General features: G+C 51.7%; 1 protein-coding gene across 1 annotated transcript in view; it reads right to left on the reverse strand.

Annotated features, from left to right (window-relative positions):
• Window positions 1-17,873, reverse strand: part of slc44a4 (solute carrier family 44 member 4) — a 91,982-nt gene extending 74,109 nt beyond the window's left edge. The window contains exon 1 of the mRNA XM_072475513.1: window positions 17,755-17,873. Within this exon, the coding sequence (XP_072331614.1) occupies window positions 17,755-17,797 (43 nt within the window). The 5' untranslated portion in view covers window positions 17,798-17,873. The remainder of the gene's footprint in view (window positions 1-17,754) is intronic.
• Between the last annotated feature and the right edge of the window lie 261 nt (window positions 17,874-18,134).

Raw genomic sequence — 18,134 nt, forward strand, 5'->3', positions numbered from 1 at the left:
TTGCTTCACAGCTCCAGGGTCCCAGGTATGATTCCGGCTTGGGTCACTGTCTGTGCGGAGTCTGCACATCCTCCTAGTGTGTGCGTGGGTTTCCTCCGGGTGCTCCAGTTTCCTCCCACAGTCCAAAGATGTGCAGGTTAGGTGGATTGGCCATGATAAATTGCCCTTAGTGTCCAAAATTGCCCTTAGTGTTGGGTGGGGTTACAGGGTTATGGGGATAGGGTGGAGGTGTGGACCTTGGGTAGGGTGCTCTTTCCAAGAGCCGGTGCAGACTCGATGGGCCGAATGGCCTCCTTCTGCACTGTAAATTCTATGAAATCTATGAAAACGGTATACTTGCTTTGAAGGGGAACACCCACGGAGGATCCCTGCAGCCTGCGCATTTCTTTTCCTTCCCCTGACTGTAACCCAGCTACTCTTGTCCTGCACCCTGGGTGTGGCTACGTCCCTGTAACTCTTCTCTATCACCCCCTCTGCCTCCCAGATAATCTGAAGTTCATCCAGCTCCAGTTCCCTAACGCAGTCTTTGAGGAGCTGGAGTTGGTGCACTTCCTCCAGGTGTACTCAGTGGGGACACCAGTGGTGTCCCTCACCACCCACATCTTACAGGAGAAGCATGCAACTGCCCTAGCCTCCATCCTCTCCGATCTGAATTCCCAAAGAGATTTAAAAGGAAAAAAAATATTTATATAATAATCTTTATTCGCGTCACAAGTAGGCTTACGTTAACACTGCAATGGAGTTACTGTGAAAATTCCCTAGTCTCCGGCGTCTGTTCGTGTACACAGAGTAAGAATTCAGAATGTCCAATTCACCTAACAAGCACATGTTTTGGGACTTGTGGGAGGAAACCGGAGTGCCCAGAAGAAACTCACACTGAAACGGGGAGACAGACAGTAACCCAAGCCGGGAATCGAACCCGGGTCCCTGGGAAGCAACAGTACTAACCACTGTGCTACCGTGCCGCCCATGGTTAATCATTTTTCACATTGAAACGTAGGTGCCAATGTTGTAGCTGGACAGGAACAGCTTGGTTAGGAGCTTGGTTAGGGGCATGGCAAGTTTTGGAACACAAGTCTTCAGTACTAATGCCAGAATATTGTCAGGTCCCATAGCCTTTGCAGTATCCAGTGCCATCAGCCATGTCTTGATATCACATGGAATGAACTGAAGCGACTGAAGATTGAAATCTGTGATGCTGGGGATGTCCGGAGGAGACCAAGGTGGCATCCACTGAGCACTTCTGGCTGAAGATTGTTGTGACTGCTTCAGCCTTGTCTCTTGCACTGATGAACTGGGCTCCTCCATGGAGGATGGGGATATTTGTGGAGCCTCCTCCTCCGTGAGTTGTTTAATTTTCCATTTGCAACGGGATGTGGCAGCACTGCTAAGTGGAATTGCTTAGCTCAGTGGTATTACCTGCTGTTTATTTGAACATTCTGAATTCTCTCTCAGAGTACCTGAACAGGCGCCGGAATGTGGCGACTAGGGACTTTTCACTGGAACTTCATTGCAGTGTTAATGTAGCCTACTTGTGACAATAAAAGATTATTATTATTTTGCTGTTCAGCCCACAAATCCCTGGATTGGTGGTAGTGGTAGATTAGGGGATAAGCGGGTCATGAGGTTACAGATTGGGGTTGAATACATCTGCTGCCACTAATGACCCTCAGCACCTCCTGCATGACCAGTCTCGAGTTGCTCGATCTGTTTGAAGTTTATCCCAATTAGCACGATGGTCGTGGCACAAAACACGATGGAGGGTATCCTGAATGTGAAGACGGGACTTTGTCTCCACAAGGACTGTGGTCACTTCTACCGATACTGGAATGGACAGATGTTTCTGCGGCAGGCAGTTTGGCGAGGATGAGGGCAAGTGGTGAATTTGGGTGCATTAGAGAGCCATGGTGAGAGTTTGGTGACTGAGGGAGTTAGGTGAGGAGGGAGCAAGGTGCTCCTTTCATTTCATTTCCTACATTTCCTCAAAGAGCGCGAAGGGAGCCGGGAGTTATCAGAGAGTGCAGCTGATTGGGAGCAGAGTCGGAGGGTGGAGTTCCAGCTGGTTCACAGGCAGCTGCATTCTGTAAGGTAAAAGTCGTTTGTTTGCTTTTTGTTTTTGTTTTTTGGGGGCAGCAAGCTATCTTTGTATTATTTAGCAGAATCACCAATTTTAGAGGGTTCACTTGAGAGAATAGCAGCAGTATATATATATATTTTTTAAGGGCCTACCGGGTGGTTAATCTTTTTTTTCCCTTTCAAATCTCTTTGGGAATACTGATTGGAGGCTAAAGCAGTTGCATGCTCCTCCTGTAGGATGTGGGTGGTGAGGGACACCACTGGTGTCCCCACTGACTAGACCTGCAGGAAGTGCACCCAACTCAAGCTCCTCAGAGACCACGTTAGGGAACTGGAGCTGGAAGAACTTTGGATCATCCGGGAGGGGGTGATAGAGAGGAAGCAGTGCTAACTACTGCACCACCATGCCGGAGGAGCGATTATAATTGGGATGCTCCAGACGTCAGAATAGAGTGGCACAGATGTCTCAGGGTTGTGGGGCTGGAGGAGGTTTCACAGTGGTTAACACTGCTGCCTCACAGCTCCAGTGACCAGTGTTCGATTATGACCCCGGGTGACTGTCGATGTGGAGTTTGTACCTTTCTCCATGTCTGCGTGGGTTTCCTCCGGGTGCTCCGGTTTCCTCCCACAGTTCAAAGATGTGCAGGTTAAGTGGGTTAACCATGCTAAATTATCCTTGGGGTGGGGCCTACAGAGATAGGGTGGGGGATTAAGCCTAGGTAGGGTGCTCTTTCGGAGGGCCAGAGCAGACTCGATTGGCCAAATGGCCTCCATGTGCACTGTAGGGATTATATGAAAGATAGGGAGGGTATGGGGCCATGGACAGATTTGAAAACAAGATGAGACTTATAGCATGTGGGCAGCACAGTAGCACAAGTGATTAGCACTGTGGCTTCACAGCGCCAGGGTCCCAGGCTCGATTCCCCGCTGGGTCACTGTCTGTGCGAGTCTGCACGTTCTCCCGGTGTCTGCGTAGGTTTCCTCCGGGTGCGCCGGGTTCCTCCCACAGTCCAAAGACGTGCAGGTTAGGTGGATTGGCCATGATAAATTGCCCTTAATGACCAAAAAAGGTTAGGAGGGGTTATTGGGTTATGGGGATAGGGTGGAAGTGAGGGCTTAAGTGGGTCGGTGCAGACCCGATGGGCCGAATGACCTCTTTCTGCACTGTATGTTCTATCAAGACATTGCTGTCCCAGAAACTTGTGGGAGGCCATCCAGGAGTTGAGCCGAGAGTTGATGATGGAAATGAGGGTTTCAGCAGTAAATCACCAGAGACAGGGACAAAGTTCTGGAGCTGGAAATAGGTCTTAGCGATGGCATGGAATAGGAAGCTGGAAGCTCATCAGGTCATTAAATGTGAAATCAAGGTTGCGGACTGACCTTTTTAATCTCAGACTGCTGCCAGAGCGAGGGATGGAGTTTCTTTGTTTTTTTAGTTTTTCCAATTAAGGGGCAATTTAGCGTGGCCAATCGCCTACCCTGCACATCTTTTGGGTTGTGGGGGTGAGACCCAAGCAGACACGGGGAGAATGTGCAAACTCCACATGGACAGTGACCCAGGGCCAGGATCAAACCCGGGTCCTCGGAGCTGTGAAGCAGCAGTGCTAACAGTGCCGCCTGGAGAGGGATGGAGTTGGTAGCAAGGGAACAGAGTTTGGAGTGGGGACCAAAAACAATGGACAGGATCTACCAGCCACGCTGCGCCCGAAAAGCAGCGTGCCGCAGTGCAACGTGACTAATAAATGCCGGGAGATACTGCTCCCAGGAACTACCCAGATGTCACACATTGAGCGATCCAAAACAATCTTGTTAGACGTCGCAATGTCAATTCCACCCAAATCTGCATATCAGAGCAAGACAGCTAGAGGTAACCGAGGCGTTAGAATCTATCCCCTTCACCTTGGAGACGTCGGGCGAACACCATTCAGTCCTGGGGATCAGATGAACAGCACCTATGGGGGGGGGGGTCTCCCAAGGGATTGGAGCCCCCCAGTTGCTTGCCCTCTGGGCAGGGTGGCATTGTTGGTGCCAGCCTGGCACCTTGACAGTGCCCAAGCGCTGGGGAGTTTCGGCGAGCGGGGCTCCATAGTGCAGGAAACGGGACTAAGTGCAGCCTTGGCCACGTGTTCCTTGCTGAGGCCCCGTTCTAATCGGAGTTGAGTCGTGTTAGATAGCGTTGTGTCTCTCCGCGCTGTGAGCGCTGGGAAACACATGACTAAACGTGCTCACTATGGGACATAGTTCCCATTTGGCACTGATATGAATAGAAAGTTCTTTGCATTACAGTCAAGTGAATACGAATGACCCATCAGACTTGGCTAGATAGCTCAGTATTGGCATGTTAAAGGCCTACATCGCAGTGTCTGAAGCAGGATTCTCAGCCCTACGCATCCAGATCACTTGCGTTTTGCATGTAGATGAGATGCCAGAGCATATCTTGCACTCCACATCAGCAATCCTAGGATGTTTGCCAGGAGAGGGGACTTATTGGAGAGAAACATGGAGTGCTGTGTCAATTAACACAAGGTCATGTGCATCTCATTCAGCATAGTCATCGAAACATGAACATTAACTCGACTAAACCCACACATTCAGCAAAAAACAGGCTTGAGACTTTGTGAAGAATGTTGTTTGCTTAAAGCCACATCAGGACCTTGAACTCAGTGCACATCATAAAGGCCCCCAGAGGGCCACAACAAACAATAAACACAGATACTTCCTGGAGTGCGATAGGCCCGAATCCAGTCAGGAGTCCAATTAAAAGATGATGAGGAATCTTTTTATTGTTCATTTACAGCAATTGCAAAATAGGTGCAAATTATTCACGGTCACACAGTAACAAAATCCTCCCGATCATGTAAACGTCTGCAACCTACCTGTAATACATCAGACTCCTTTTATTTTTATTCATTCATAGGATGTGGGCATCACTGGCAAGGGTAGAATTCATTGGCCAACCCTAATTTCCCTTGAAAAGGTGGTGGTGAGCTGCCTTATTGAACCGCTGCTGTCCACCTATGTAGGTACACCCGTAGTGCTGATAGGTAGGGAGTTCCCGGATTTTGATCCAGCGACAGTGAAGGAATGGATGATAGGGTCAAGAGAAACTGCAGATCCAAGATTTTATTGAAGAGCAGAAAGCTTTGAGGGGCTAATTGGTCTACTCTTGTGAATTGGTTCCAAGACAGGATGGCGTACGGCCTTGAGGGGGCCATGACAGGTGGTGATGTTCCCATTCATCTTCTGCACTTGTGCTTCTCGGCGGAGGAGGTTGTACCTTTGGAAAAGTCCTATTCCCCCAAATTACCACTGGAACCAAAGAATTGGCCTGCTAGCTTTCATTTATTTTTACACTCTACTGGTCAACCATTTGTGTTTAATGACACTCCCTCAGACATCAGTGGCAAAGAGCAAGTCATTTGCAACATTTGAGCATCAATGATTCCTCCTCTTGCTCCCACAATGCGAACCAGGGACTGTGTTTCAGTTGAGTGCTGACTGCAGACCCACCTTTTACACTCACCCTATGATATCAGTCACCTTGTAGCCTGGGTCCATAAGACATAGGAGCAGAATTAGGCCACTCGGCCCATCGAGTCTGCTCCGCCATTCAATCATGGCTAATATTTTCTCATCTCGGTTCTCCATCCCTTTCCCCTTATTTATCAAGAACCTATCTATCTCTTGTCTTAAAGACACTCCTTGATCCAGTGCTCAACTCTACAGGCTGGGAAAATTGGCCAGCTCGAGTCCATCCCGGTCTCTTTCACCCATCTCAACTCATTGGGAATTCACAACAGAGGTTCCGAAGTACTTTGTTTTCGAAAGCAATTTTTGTCAGTGGCTAGGATCTGGATTTTTCCCTGCCTGAGAATGTGTTGGAGGCAGATTCAACCAAGGCTTTCGAAAGATAATTGGATCATTATCTGAAAAGATTTGCAAGGCTACAGGGAAAAATGGTGGGGGGGAGTAGAAAACAGGAGGGCAAATGGCATGACTGACTTTATTGCTAGAGGGTTGGAGTACAAGAATCAAGAGGTTTTTGCGACAATTGCAAAGGGTTTTGGAGAGACTGCACTTGGAATATTGTTGGTTTGATCTCCACATTTCTGAAAGGATGTACTTATATCTCATAGAATCATAGAATTTACAGTGCAGAAGAAGGCCATTCAGTCCATCGAGTCTACACTGGCCCCTGGAAAGAGCACCCTACTTAAGCCCCCATGCTTCCACCCTACCCCTTTGTCCCCATAACCCAGTAACCCCACCTAACCTTTTTGGACACTAAGTGCAATTTAGAATGGCCAATCCACCTAACCCGCACATCTTTGGACTGTGGGAGGAAACCCACGCGGACACGGGGAGAACATGCAGACTCCTCACAGACAGTGACCCAAGCCGGGAATCGAACCTGGGACCCTGGAGTTATGAAGCAAATGTGCTAACCACTGTGCTACCTTTGTTGAGGAGATACAGTGAAAGCTTCGCCAATTGGCCCCGGTGGGGAGGTTTTTTTTTAAAAAAATGTTTTTATTCTCCATTTTCACATTTTCCTTCAAGATTTACACCCCACCCACAGACAGTAAACGGTAACAAATACAAAATCAATCCCCTTAACAATAACGATCCCATCCTCCCACCACCCCAAACAACGGCCCACCTGTCAATATATGCATCCAATAAAACAAACCCTCCCACGGTGGAAACAAAAAACAAAGGAGAAAAAGAAAAAGGAGTCCGGGACCGCCCATGGTCACCATTAACCTATAGAGTCCACTCGGCACCACCCCCCCCCCCCCCCCCCCCTCCAACCCAATGCCATCCAACCTCTGAAAGAGTACCGTACATGATACCCAAGAGTTGTAAACCCCTCCCCCCCTCCCCTCCCCTTCTCCAACTCCTCCCATCCACTGCCTCCTGTAAAACTCCTCCCCCCAACCCCGGTTCCTTCCCCCCAACTTTCCACCCAGTCTTGACCACTCGGAACCCTGTTCTGCCAGGCTCCGATGGCCGCAGCCCCTCCCCCCACCTCACTCCCGTTCACTGGCCGGCCTAAACCGGCCAGCGTGGAGGCCCCCGCCCGGACGCTGCAAGATTGTTTCCAATGGATGGGGAATTTAAAACACGAGCACATTCTCAGGATAAAGGGCCAATCATTTAGGACTGAGAAGAGGAGTCATTTCTTCATTCAAAAGATTGTGAAACTTTGGAATTCACTACCCCAGGAGGTTGCGGACACTCCATCATTGAATACATTGAAGGCTGGGATCGACTGATTTTAGGTCTCTTCGGGAATCAAGCAGGCAGGAAAAGGAAGTGGAGGCTTGAGATCATTCAGACTGAATGGTGGACAAGGCGGCCAGCTATTTCTTTTACTCTTGTGGGGGTGTGGGACCCTGCAGAGTTGCTTTTACAGATAGCCAGCATGAACATGGATGTGTTAAATGGTCTCTTTAGATGCTGAAACCATTCTATGTGAGGAGGTCCCTAGGCCGTCAGGGGAGCAGCCAGGCCCTGCAATGTAGGAAGGATAAAATATGTTGCCTCAGCCAGGAAGAAGTACTTATGGTTGAAAACGATGAGAAGGCGTACCTGTAATGTCTTGTCTGCCAAGACACCACACCCCCCTCACCCCCACATCAAGTTGATTTGATTTCCACAGGCAAACTTGGCAACAAAGAAGATTCCTTGTGCAAATTTACCTCAGCCACCCCACCCTTGACTCCCGAGGGTGATTTCCTTCAACCGGTGAGTGAGGCGCACAGTCTGACATTCGTGTGAGCAGAGTGGCTCCACAAGTGTCCATCTATAACAAACCACCAATTGCACATGGAACGGTTGGCCAGAAAGAGTCAACAAGAGTTGACTGGGATTGAAACAACAATAGGAATTATCCTCTATCTTCATCACGGAGTCAGCCTGGTAATCATGCTAGGACAGGGTTTAGAGCTTTCAATGATCTACATCACAAAATCCTATGAAACGCAGTGAATGCTTTCAGAAGAAATAGGAGCTGAAGGCCATTCAGCCCCTCAAACTTACTCTACCATTGAAAAAAACTCATGAGTGATCTTCTATCTCAACTCCACTCTCCCGTACTACCCACAGCTCCCTTAATTGATATATAGTGCCCAAAAATCTATCCACATTTGTCTTGAATATGCTCAACGACAGAACCTCCACATCCTCCTCGCATTAGAAAAATACAAAAGGCTCTGAACCCTTTTGAGTGAAGAAATTTCTCTTCCTCTCAGTCCTAAACACTCTGGGACTCAGACCCCAGGTTCCAGAATTCCCCAGCCAGGGGAAACCATTTCTCAGCATCTAACTTGTTGAGCCTCTGAAGAATGTTTCAATTAGAGTGCCTCTTATTCTTCTAAACTCCAGAGAGTATCAGCTGATTCAATCAGCCTCCCCTCTTAGGAGACGTCCCTCATCTTTGCCATCGGTCCCTCATCTTTGCAATGGGTCCAGTTTCACCACCCCCCCCCCACCCCCTAATTTTTCTTTGATGGAATGTGGGCATTTCCAGCAAGGTCAGTATTCGTTGCCCATCCCTTTGAACTGAGTGGCGTGCTAGGCCAAGTCAGAGGGCAGTTAAGTCAACCATCTTGCCGCAAATCTGGAGTCACATGTAGCCAGACCGGGTTGGAATGGCAGATTACGTCCCCTCAAGGACATGAGTGAACCAGATGGGTTTTTAGAACAATCGCTGATAGTTTCATGGTCACTATTATGGAGGCTACTTTTTAATTCCAGGTTTACTAAATGAATTTAAATTCCACCAGTTGCCATAGTGGGATTTGAACCAGTGTTCCCAGGGCATTAAGCCTGGATCCCTGGACTATAATCCACAATGTCACCTTCATTGCACTCCTTCCAGGACAGTACATCCTTCTTATAGTTTTGCACTTAGGTCATTGAAGTTCCGAGGCATTGATGAGAGACTCCTTGATGATTACCCTGGTTAATAAATGCTACAAGTTTATTGCACAGTTACGCATGACTTTTCAATGTCAAAGATTTGGAACTGATTCCAAGCATAAAATAAACTCAAAGCTCTGCACTCAGCATTTTAAACATGTTAAAAGTTAAACTGCAACAATATATAACCCTCAACTGGGAAAGGAATGAATTACACGTTAGTCAGTTCCGTCATACCACTGACGTTGTTGTTCCACATTATGACACAACCATGTGCATTACCAATAGTCCATAAATAGCAGTGAATATTTTGTATTGGGATTGCCTCAATCTTCTGGAAATTCTACCTACAAAATCATTTGCATAACATGTGCAGTAGGCAAACAGAGATTAATATAATTTGAGACTTTGGCATCCCAAGCTTCTACCATCCAAACTGTGACATCCAAAATATTAAGGTGCATCATCATGCCCACACTCGGCTCCCGTGAGCTTCTCGGAGAACCAACTTCAAGATTCTGGGCAACCCCACCCCAGTCTGAATCTCCTGTGGCCCAGAGCCCCGACTCCCCTGCACGTATTCTGTTGCTAACTTTTGTTTGGTTCAATTTGCTCTGTTTTATAACCTTTGCTCTAGAGTCGCCAGGTATCTTTATGATACCGCCACGAGGTTCAAGTTCAAGTACTGATCAATAACTCAACACACCAATTAGTAAGATTCAAATCAAAACACATTTATTATACACAGTCAATCGCTACTCATGCATAAATTCTACTTAATAAACTATCTCTATAACTAAAAGGCCTATACTTAGCTTTGGACTGGCCCACCAGGTCAGGGGAACAAATGGCCTTTTGTTCGATCTGAGTCTGCAGGATTCAAAAGCTGATATGGACTGGTAGCTAGGAGCGCCTATCTCGTATCGTGCATTGACTGGAGACTTACTTGGTTGATGTGGCAGCTTGGCAGTTCACTTTCAAGGGTTGATTCGCTGCTGAGTGACCCTGCCAAGAAGGACGATTTGAACTTGGGGACTCTACTTTATAGTTCCCAGGGGCTTCCCGCCATTTGGGGCAGACCCCGTACCTGGTTCCAAGTGATTGGACTAAGTTCTGATATTGATTTCTCCAATACTGGAGTTGTCCCCTGATCGCTGTGCGGTCCCGGAGTGTCCGTTGGCCTTCCTTTGTCTTGGCTCCTGCTGGCGCCGCGGAGTCTGGCTTGGCCTTATTCACCTTAAATGTTTTGATTGTTCCCGGGGATCGCTCATTAGTATGCAGATGGCTGTGAGTTTCAGTGCTGTCTTGGCTTTTGCAAGTTCTAATACACAGGATTTCTGCACTTGATAGTTTTTGCCCGAGTTGGCTGAATTTCCCTGCAGCCTTTGTGGATCTCCATTTTAAGTCGGGGAGTGGCCAACCCAGGTGGCTACAATTCTTCAGTTAGCAGCACCTGTTTGGCTCCCCAATCTCTGCTCAGACAGCACGGTAGCATTGTGGATTGTGGACAGCACGGGCAGTACGGTAGCATTGTGGATAGCACAATTGCTTCACAGCTCCAGGGTCCCAGGTTCGATTCCGGCGTGGGTCACTGTCTGTGCGGAGTCTGCACATCCTCCCAGTGTGTGCGTGGGTTTCCTCCGGGTGCTCCGGTTTCCTCCCACAGTCCAAAGATGTGCAGGTTAGGTGGATTGGCCATGATAAATTGCCCTTAGTGTACAAAATTGCCCTTAGTGTTGGTGGGGTTGCTGGGTTATGGGGATGGGGTGGGGGTGTTGACCTTGGGTGGGGTGCTCTTTCCGGGAGCCGGTGCAGACCCGATGGGCCGAATGGCCTCCTTCTGCACTGTAGATTCTATGATAATCTATGATGACAGCAGTTCCCTTTCCATCAACGCGCTGACTCCAGATTCAGCTGGGTACATCATGAGCTTCAATCCAAGCCCTCCCATATACCCCCATACACTAACCTTAGGCAGCAGGCTGTGCTGCAGTCAGGGAACAAAAGGGGGTCTTTATTACTCTGTCGAGTGGCAGCCCGACAGAACTGACCAAGTGGGGAGAACCGCAAGCCTTGCACAACAATCAGCTCAGTGAATTAAAAAAAAAATACATTTGTATTCTCCTTTTTCAAGTTTTCTCCCAAATTTGCACCCACCAACAACAATAAGCAGTAACAAATGCAATGTCAATCCCCATATCAACAACAATCCCATCCTCCCAACAACCACCTGTATGTTAACATAAAAAAAATAACAAAAAGGAGTCAGGAATCATCCATAGTCATCATTAACACACACAGTCCTCCTTCCACCCCCACTAATGTTCGATGTTATCCAATTCTTGAAAGTGCATAATGAATAACGCCCATAAATTGTAGAACCCCTCCATCCTTCCCCTCAGTTCAAACTTAACCTTCTCAAGAGTCAAGAATTCCAGGTCCCCCCGCCACACCAGGGCACAGGGTGGGGAGGTTGCTCTCCATCCCAACAGGTTTCGCCTTTGGGCGATCAACGAGGCGAAGGCTACAACATCTGCCTCCGCACCCATTTCTAACTCCGGCTGGTCCGACACCCCGAATATGGCCTTCCGGGGGCCCGGGTCCAGTTTCACGTGCATCACTTTAGAGATTACCCTAAAAACCGACCCCCAAGAAACAAATCTTTTAGCATCTTAATCCCTTCACCTCCCATTTCCGAAAATTTCCATCCCACTTCCCTGGCTCAAATCGGTGGTTCCCCCGAATCGGCATTTCCCTTGACACTGCCCCTAACCCGAAGTGTTGGCGAAACTGTCTCCAAATTCTCAATGAAGCTATTATTACCGGACTCCCTGAGTATTTCACATTGTGAATTTTCATTATTCTATCATGGTATGCGGGTTTCAGAAAGTGATGGTGAGCGGTCTTCTCAAATCACTGCAGTCTGTGTGGTGTCAGTACACCTGTAGTGCTGTTAGGGAGGGAGTTTCAGGATTTTGACCCAGCAATAGTGAAGGAATGACAATATTTTTCCAAGTCAGGATGGTGAGTGAATTGGACGTGAACTTCCAGGCGGTGGTGTTCCCAGGTATCTGCTGACTTTGACCTTCTGGATGGTAAAGCTCGTTGGTTTGGAAGGTGCTGTTGAAGGAGCCTTGGCGAGTTGATGCAGTGCATCTTGTAGATGGTACACACAGATGCTACTATGCACCAGCTGTGGAGGGAGTAAATGTTTAAGCTGGAGGTTGGGGCGCCAATCAAGCAGGCTGCTTTGTCCTGCATGGTATGGAGATTCTTTAGTGTTGTTAGAGCTGCATTTATCCACACAAGTGGAGAGTATTCCATCACAGTCCTGTCTTGTGCCTCGTAGATGGTGGTCAGGTTTTGGAGAGTCAAGAGGCGAGTTTCTAACTTCTTTTCCATAAGCTCCCTAAAGTGCAAGAGGAGGTCATTCAGCCCATCGAGTCTGCATCGAACCTTCAAAAGAGCTCTCTACCTAGGCCCACTTCCCTGCCCTATCCCCATAACCCCACACATTGATCATGGCCAGTCCAGCTAACCTGCACATCTTTGAACTGTGGGAGGAAATTGGAGCACTCAGAGGAAACCAACGCAGACACAGGGAGAACGTGTAAACTCCACACAGTCACCCGAGGCCGGAATTGAACCCGAGTCTCTGGCGCAGAGGCAGCAGTGCTAACCACTGTGCCGCCGTGCTGCCCTTTTAAAAGAAAAGGATAATTCTTTTTAAACATCCACCATTCAAACTAGAAAAACCTGTCCGTCTCTCTTGCCTATCATCTTGTGGGATTATTTAGATGGACAATCATATCCTCTTTCATTCACAACCCAGCGATGCTTCCTCTTTCTGATCAGTTGTTCACAGTCACGCAGACAAGATCAGCAAACAAAAATTAAGAAAGCAACATGCCATCATCCTGAGGTACTGTACTTTTGACATTCCAACCCATAATATTACCAACTCTAAAACCAACTACTGCTGCAACACCAACTTTCATCAGCAGCTCTAATAAACCAAATAATAATTTATGGGCAGGACCTCACTTATTAGAATAGTGCTCATTACTTTAACCACTTTGAGTAGGGAGGAAATCGTATGGCAATTTCAATCAAAAGCTACCATAACATGAATCACACTGCTCAATAGCTCTGGGACCATACGTATTATACCTGCTGACAGTAAATCATTACACACCATGGTTACCAACTGAGCAGTCTTTTTCATACCACTGGCATTTCACAAGTACAATTAGATACATTACTTTTAACAAACGGACAGCCAAATCTTTTTTTTTGTTGAAGAGGTGGACTTTGGGAACAGGCTTTCAGAGGGAGGGGGTGGTAGAAGACATGAAAGGTTTAATAGACAATTTCAAAAGTCCAACATTTTTCCTCATCAGTCAGATTTTCTCAAACAGGAAGCAAACAAAACGGATTAAAACGGCCTCATGAATTGCTTGGACTGTGATGCTCAAAGTAAAAATTGCCCCAGGTCAATCTGTGCCCCACCCTTTCCATCTCATTTCCAATCACAACCTTACCCAACAAACGCGCTCCTCAATTATTGGTCTGCACTGCATCCTGTCCATTGCCTACCCCATGCCCACTCCTCCAACCATTGCCCAACAAAACCAATCCACAGCCACTGCCTGACAAATCCATTTCCCCCAGGCCATCGCCCAAGAAACCCACTCCACCAGCCATCGCCCAAGAAACCCACTCCACCAGCCATCGCCCGACAAACCCACTCCACCAGCCATCGCCCGACAAACCCACTCCACCAGCCATCGCCCGACAAACCCACTCCACCAGCCATCGCCCGACAAACCCACTCCACCAGCCATCGCCCGACAAACCCACTCCACCAGCCATCGCCCGACAAACCCACTCCACCAGCCATCGCCCGACAAACCCACTCCACCAGCCATCGCCCGACAAACCCACTCCACCAGCCATCGCCCGACAAACCCACTCCACCAGCCATCGCCCGACAAACCCACTCCACCAGCCATCGCCCGACAAACCCACTCCACCAGCCATCGCCCGACAAACCCACTCCACCAGCCATCGCCCGACAAACCCACTCCACCAGCCATCGCCCGACAAACCCACTCCACCAGCCATCGCCCGACAAACCCACTCCACCAGCCATCGCCCGACAAACCCACTCCACCAGCCATCGCCCGACAAACCCACTCCACCAGCCATCGCCCGACAAACCCACTCCACCAGCCATCGCCCGACAAACCCACTCCACCAGCCATCGCCCGACAAACCCACTCCACCAGCCATCGCCCGACAAACCCACTCCACCAGCCATCGCCCGACAAACCCACTCCACCAGCCATCGCCCGACAAACCCACTCCACCAGCCATCGCCCGACAAACCCACTCCACCAGCCATCGCCCGACAAACCCACTCCACCAGCCATCGCCCGACAAACCCACTCCACCAGCCATCGCCCGACAAACCCACTCCACCAGCCATCGCCCGACAAACCCACTCCACCAGCCATCGCCCGACAAACCCACTCCACCAGCCATCGCCCGACAAACCCACTCCACCAGCCATCGCCCGACAAACCCACTCCACCAGCCATCGCCCGACAAACCCACTCCACCAGCCATCGCCCGACAAACCCACTCCACCAGCCATCGCCCGACAAACCCACTCCACCAGCCATCGCCCGACAAACCCACTCCACCAGCCATCGCCCGACAAACCCACTCCACCAGCCATCGCCCGACAAACCCACTCCACCAGCCATCGCCCGACAAACCCACTCCACCAGCCATCGCCCGACAAACCCACTCCACCAGCCATCGCCCGACAAACCCACTCCACCAGCCATCGCCCGACAAACCCACTCCACCAGCCATCGCCCGACAAACCCACTCCACCAGCCATCGCCCGACAAACCCACTCCACCAGCCATCGCCCGACAAACCCACTCCACCAGCCATCGCCCGACAAACCCACTCCACCAGCCATCGCCCGACAAACCCACTCCACCAGCCATCGCCCGACAAACCCACTCCACCAGCCATCGCCCGACAAACCCACTCCACCAGCCATCGCCCGACAAACCCACTCCACCAGCCATCGCCCGACAAACCCACTCCACCAGCCATCGCCCGACAAACCCACTCCACCAGCCATCGCCCGACAAACCCACTCCACCAGCCATCGCCCGACAAACCCACTCCACCAGCCATCGCCCGACAAACCCACTCCACCAGCCATCGCCCGACAAACCCACTCCACCAGCCATCGCCCGACAAACCCACTCCACCAGCCATCGCCCGACAAACCCACTCCACCAGCCATCGCCCGACAAACCCACTCCACCAGCCATCGCCCGACAAACCCACTCCACCAGCCATCGCCCGACAAACCCACTCCACCAGCCATCGCCCGACAAACCCACTCCACCAGCCATCGCCCGACAAACCCACTCCACCAGCCATCGCCCGACAAACCCACTCCACCAGCCATCGCCCGACAAACCCACTCCACCAGCCATCGCCCGACAAACCCACTCCACCAGCCATCGCCCGACAAACCCACTCCACCAGCCATCGCCCGACAAACCCACTCCACCAGCCATCGCCCGACAAACCCACTCCACCAGCCATCGCCCGACAAACCCACTCCACCAGCCATCGCCCGACAAACCCACTCCACCAGCCATCGCCCGACAAACCCACTCCACCAGCCATCGCCCGACAAACCCACTCCACCAGCCATCGCCCGACAAACCCACTCCACCAGCCATCGCCCGACAAACCCACTCCACCAGCCATCGCCCGACAAACCCACTCCACCAGCCATCGCCCGACAAACCCACTCCACCAGCCATCGCCCGACAAACCCACTCCACCAGCCATCGCCCGACAAACCCACTCCACCAGCCATCGCCCGACAAACCCACTCCACCAGCCATCGCCCGACAAACCCACTCCACCAGCCATCGCCCGACAAACCCACTCCACCAGCCATCGCCCGACAAACCCACTCCACCAGCCATCGCCCGACAAACCCACTCCACCAGCCATCGCCCGACAAACCCACTCCACCAGCCATCGCCCGACAAACCCACTCCACCAGCCATCGCCCGACAAACCCACTCCACCAGCCATCGCCCGACAAACCCACTCCACCAGCCATCGCCCGACAAACCCACTCCACCAGCCATCGCCCGACAAACCCACTCCACCAGCCATCGCCCGACAAACCCACTCCACCAGCCATCGCCCGACAAACCCACTCCACCAGCCATCGCCCGACAAACCCACTCCACCAGCCATCGCCCGACAAACCCACTCCACCAGCCATCGCCCGACAAACCCACTCCACCAGCCATCGCCCGACAAACCCACTCCACCAGCCATCGCCCGACAAACCCACTCCACCAGCCATCGCCCGACAAACCCACTCCACCAGCCATCGCCCGACAAACCCACTCCACCAGCCATCGCCCGACAAACCCACTCCACCAGCCATCGCCCGACAAACCCACTCCACCAGCCATCGCCCGACAAACCCACTCCACCAGCCATCGCCCGACAAACCCACTCCACCAGCCATCGCCCGACAAACCCACTCCACCAGCCATCGCCCGACAAACCCACTCCACCAGCCATCGCCCGACAAACCCACTCCACCAGCCATCGCCCGACAAACCCACTCCACCAGCCATCGCCCGACAAACCCACTCCACCAGCCATCGCCCGACAAACCCACTCCACCAGCCATCGCCCGACAAACCCACTCCACCAGCCATCGCCCGACAAACCCACTCCACCAGCCATCGCCCGACAAACCCACTCCACCAGCCATCGCCCGACAAACCCACTCCACCAGCCATCGCCCGACAAACCCACTCCACCAGCCATCGCCCGACAAACCCACTCCACCAGCCATCGCCCGACAAACCCACTCCACCAGCCATCGCCCGACAAACCCACTCCACCAGCCATCGCCCGACAAACCCACTCCACCAGCCATCGCCCGACAAACCCACTCCACCAGCCATCGCCCGACAAACCCACTCCACCAGCCATCGCCCGACAAACCCACTCCACCAGCCATCGCCCGACAAACCCACTCCACCAGCCATCGCCCGACAAACCCACTCCACCAGCCATCGCCCGACAAACCCACTCCACCAGCCATCGCCCGACAAACCCACTCCACCAGCCATCGCCCGACAAACCCACTCCACCAGCCATCGCCCGACAAACCCACTCCACCAGCCATCGCCCGACAAACCCACTCCACCAGCCATCGCCCGACAAACCCACTCCACCAGCCATCGCCCGACAAACCCACTCCACCAGCCATCGCCCGACAAACCCACTCCACCAGCCATCGCCCGACAAACCCACTCCACCAGCCATCGCCCGACAAACCCACTCCACCAGCCATCGCCCGACAAACCCACTCCACCAGCCATCGCCCAACAAACCCACTCCCATCAGCCACTGATAAAGAAACTCACTGGCCAATTATTGCTCTACATTGTATCCTGCCCAATTCATTACCAATCCCTAAATTATGCTCACTACCAAACCATTGATCCAATTCCACCCCGTCCACTCTCAACTCTACCCCATCCCGCCCGCCCCCCAAAGCCACAGCCCAACAAACTCGCTCTCCCAAACCACTGCCCAACAGATTCACTCCCTTTATGCCTCTCCGCCCTCGATCCACCTCAGGCACAACTGTTTCCCACATGCCCCCGCCACGCTTACCGTAGGGCTCGGAGCTGCTCTGTTCCTTCTTTTTCTTGCCCATTTTGCCGCTGCTGCCGCTTGTCCAGCACCGCTCCTTTCACCTGAACGACATAGACACAACCACCCGACTGACTGCGTCACCTGCCCCGGCAACCTACTAATACACACCTGCTGGCCCCGCCCCCTGGCACCTGCTGGCCCCGCCCCCGGCACCTGCTGGCCCCGCCCCCCGGCACCTGCTGGCCCCGCCGCCCGGCACCTGCTTGCCCGCCCCCCCGGCACCTGCTGGCCCCGCCCCCCCGGCACCTGCTGGCCCCGCCCTCCCCAGCACTAGTCGGGCACCTGGTGGGAAAAGGTTGTCCTGATCCGGGCCGGGCTCCAGACGCCCTCAGTGGTAA

The sequence above is a fragment of the Scyliorhinus torazame genome, chromosome 14 (genome assembly GCF_047496885.1).
Source record: "Scyliorhinus torazame isolate Kashiwa2021f chromosome 14, sScyTor2.1, whole genome shotgun sequence".
Classification (NCBI taxonomy): Eukaryota; Metazoa; Chordata; class Chondrichthyes; order Carcharhiniformes; family Scyliorhinidae; genus Scyliorhinus; species Scyliorhinus torazame.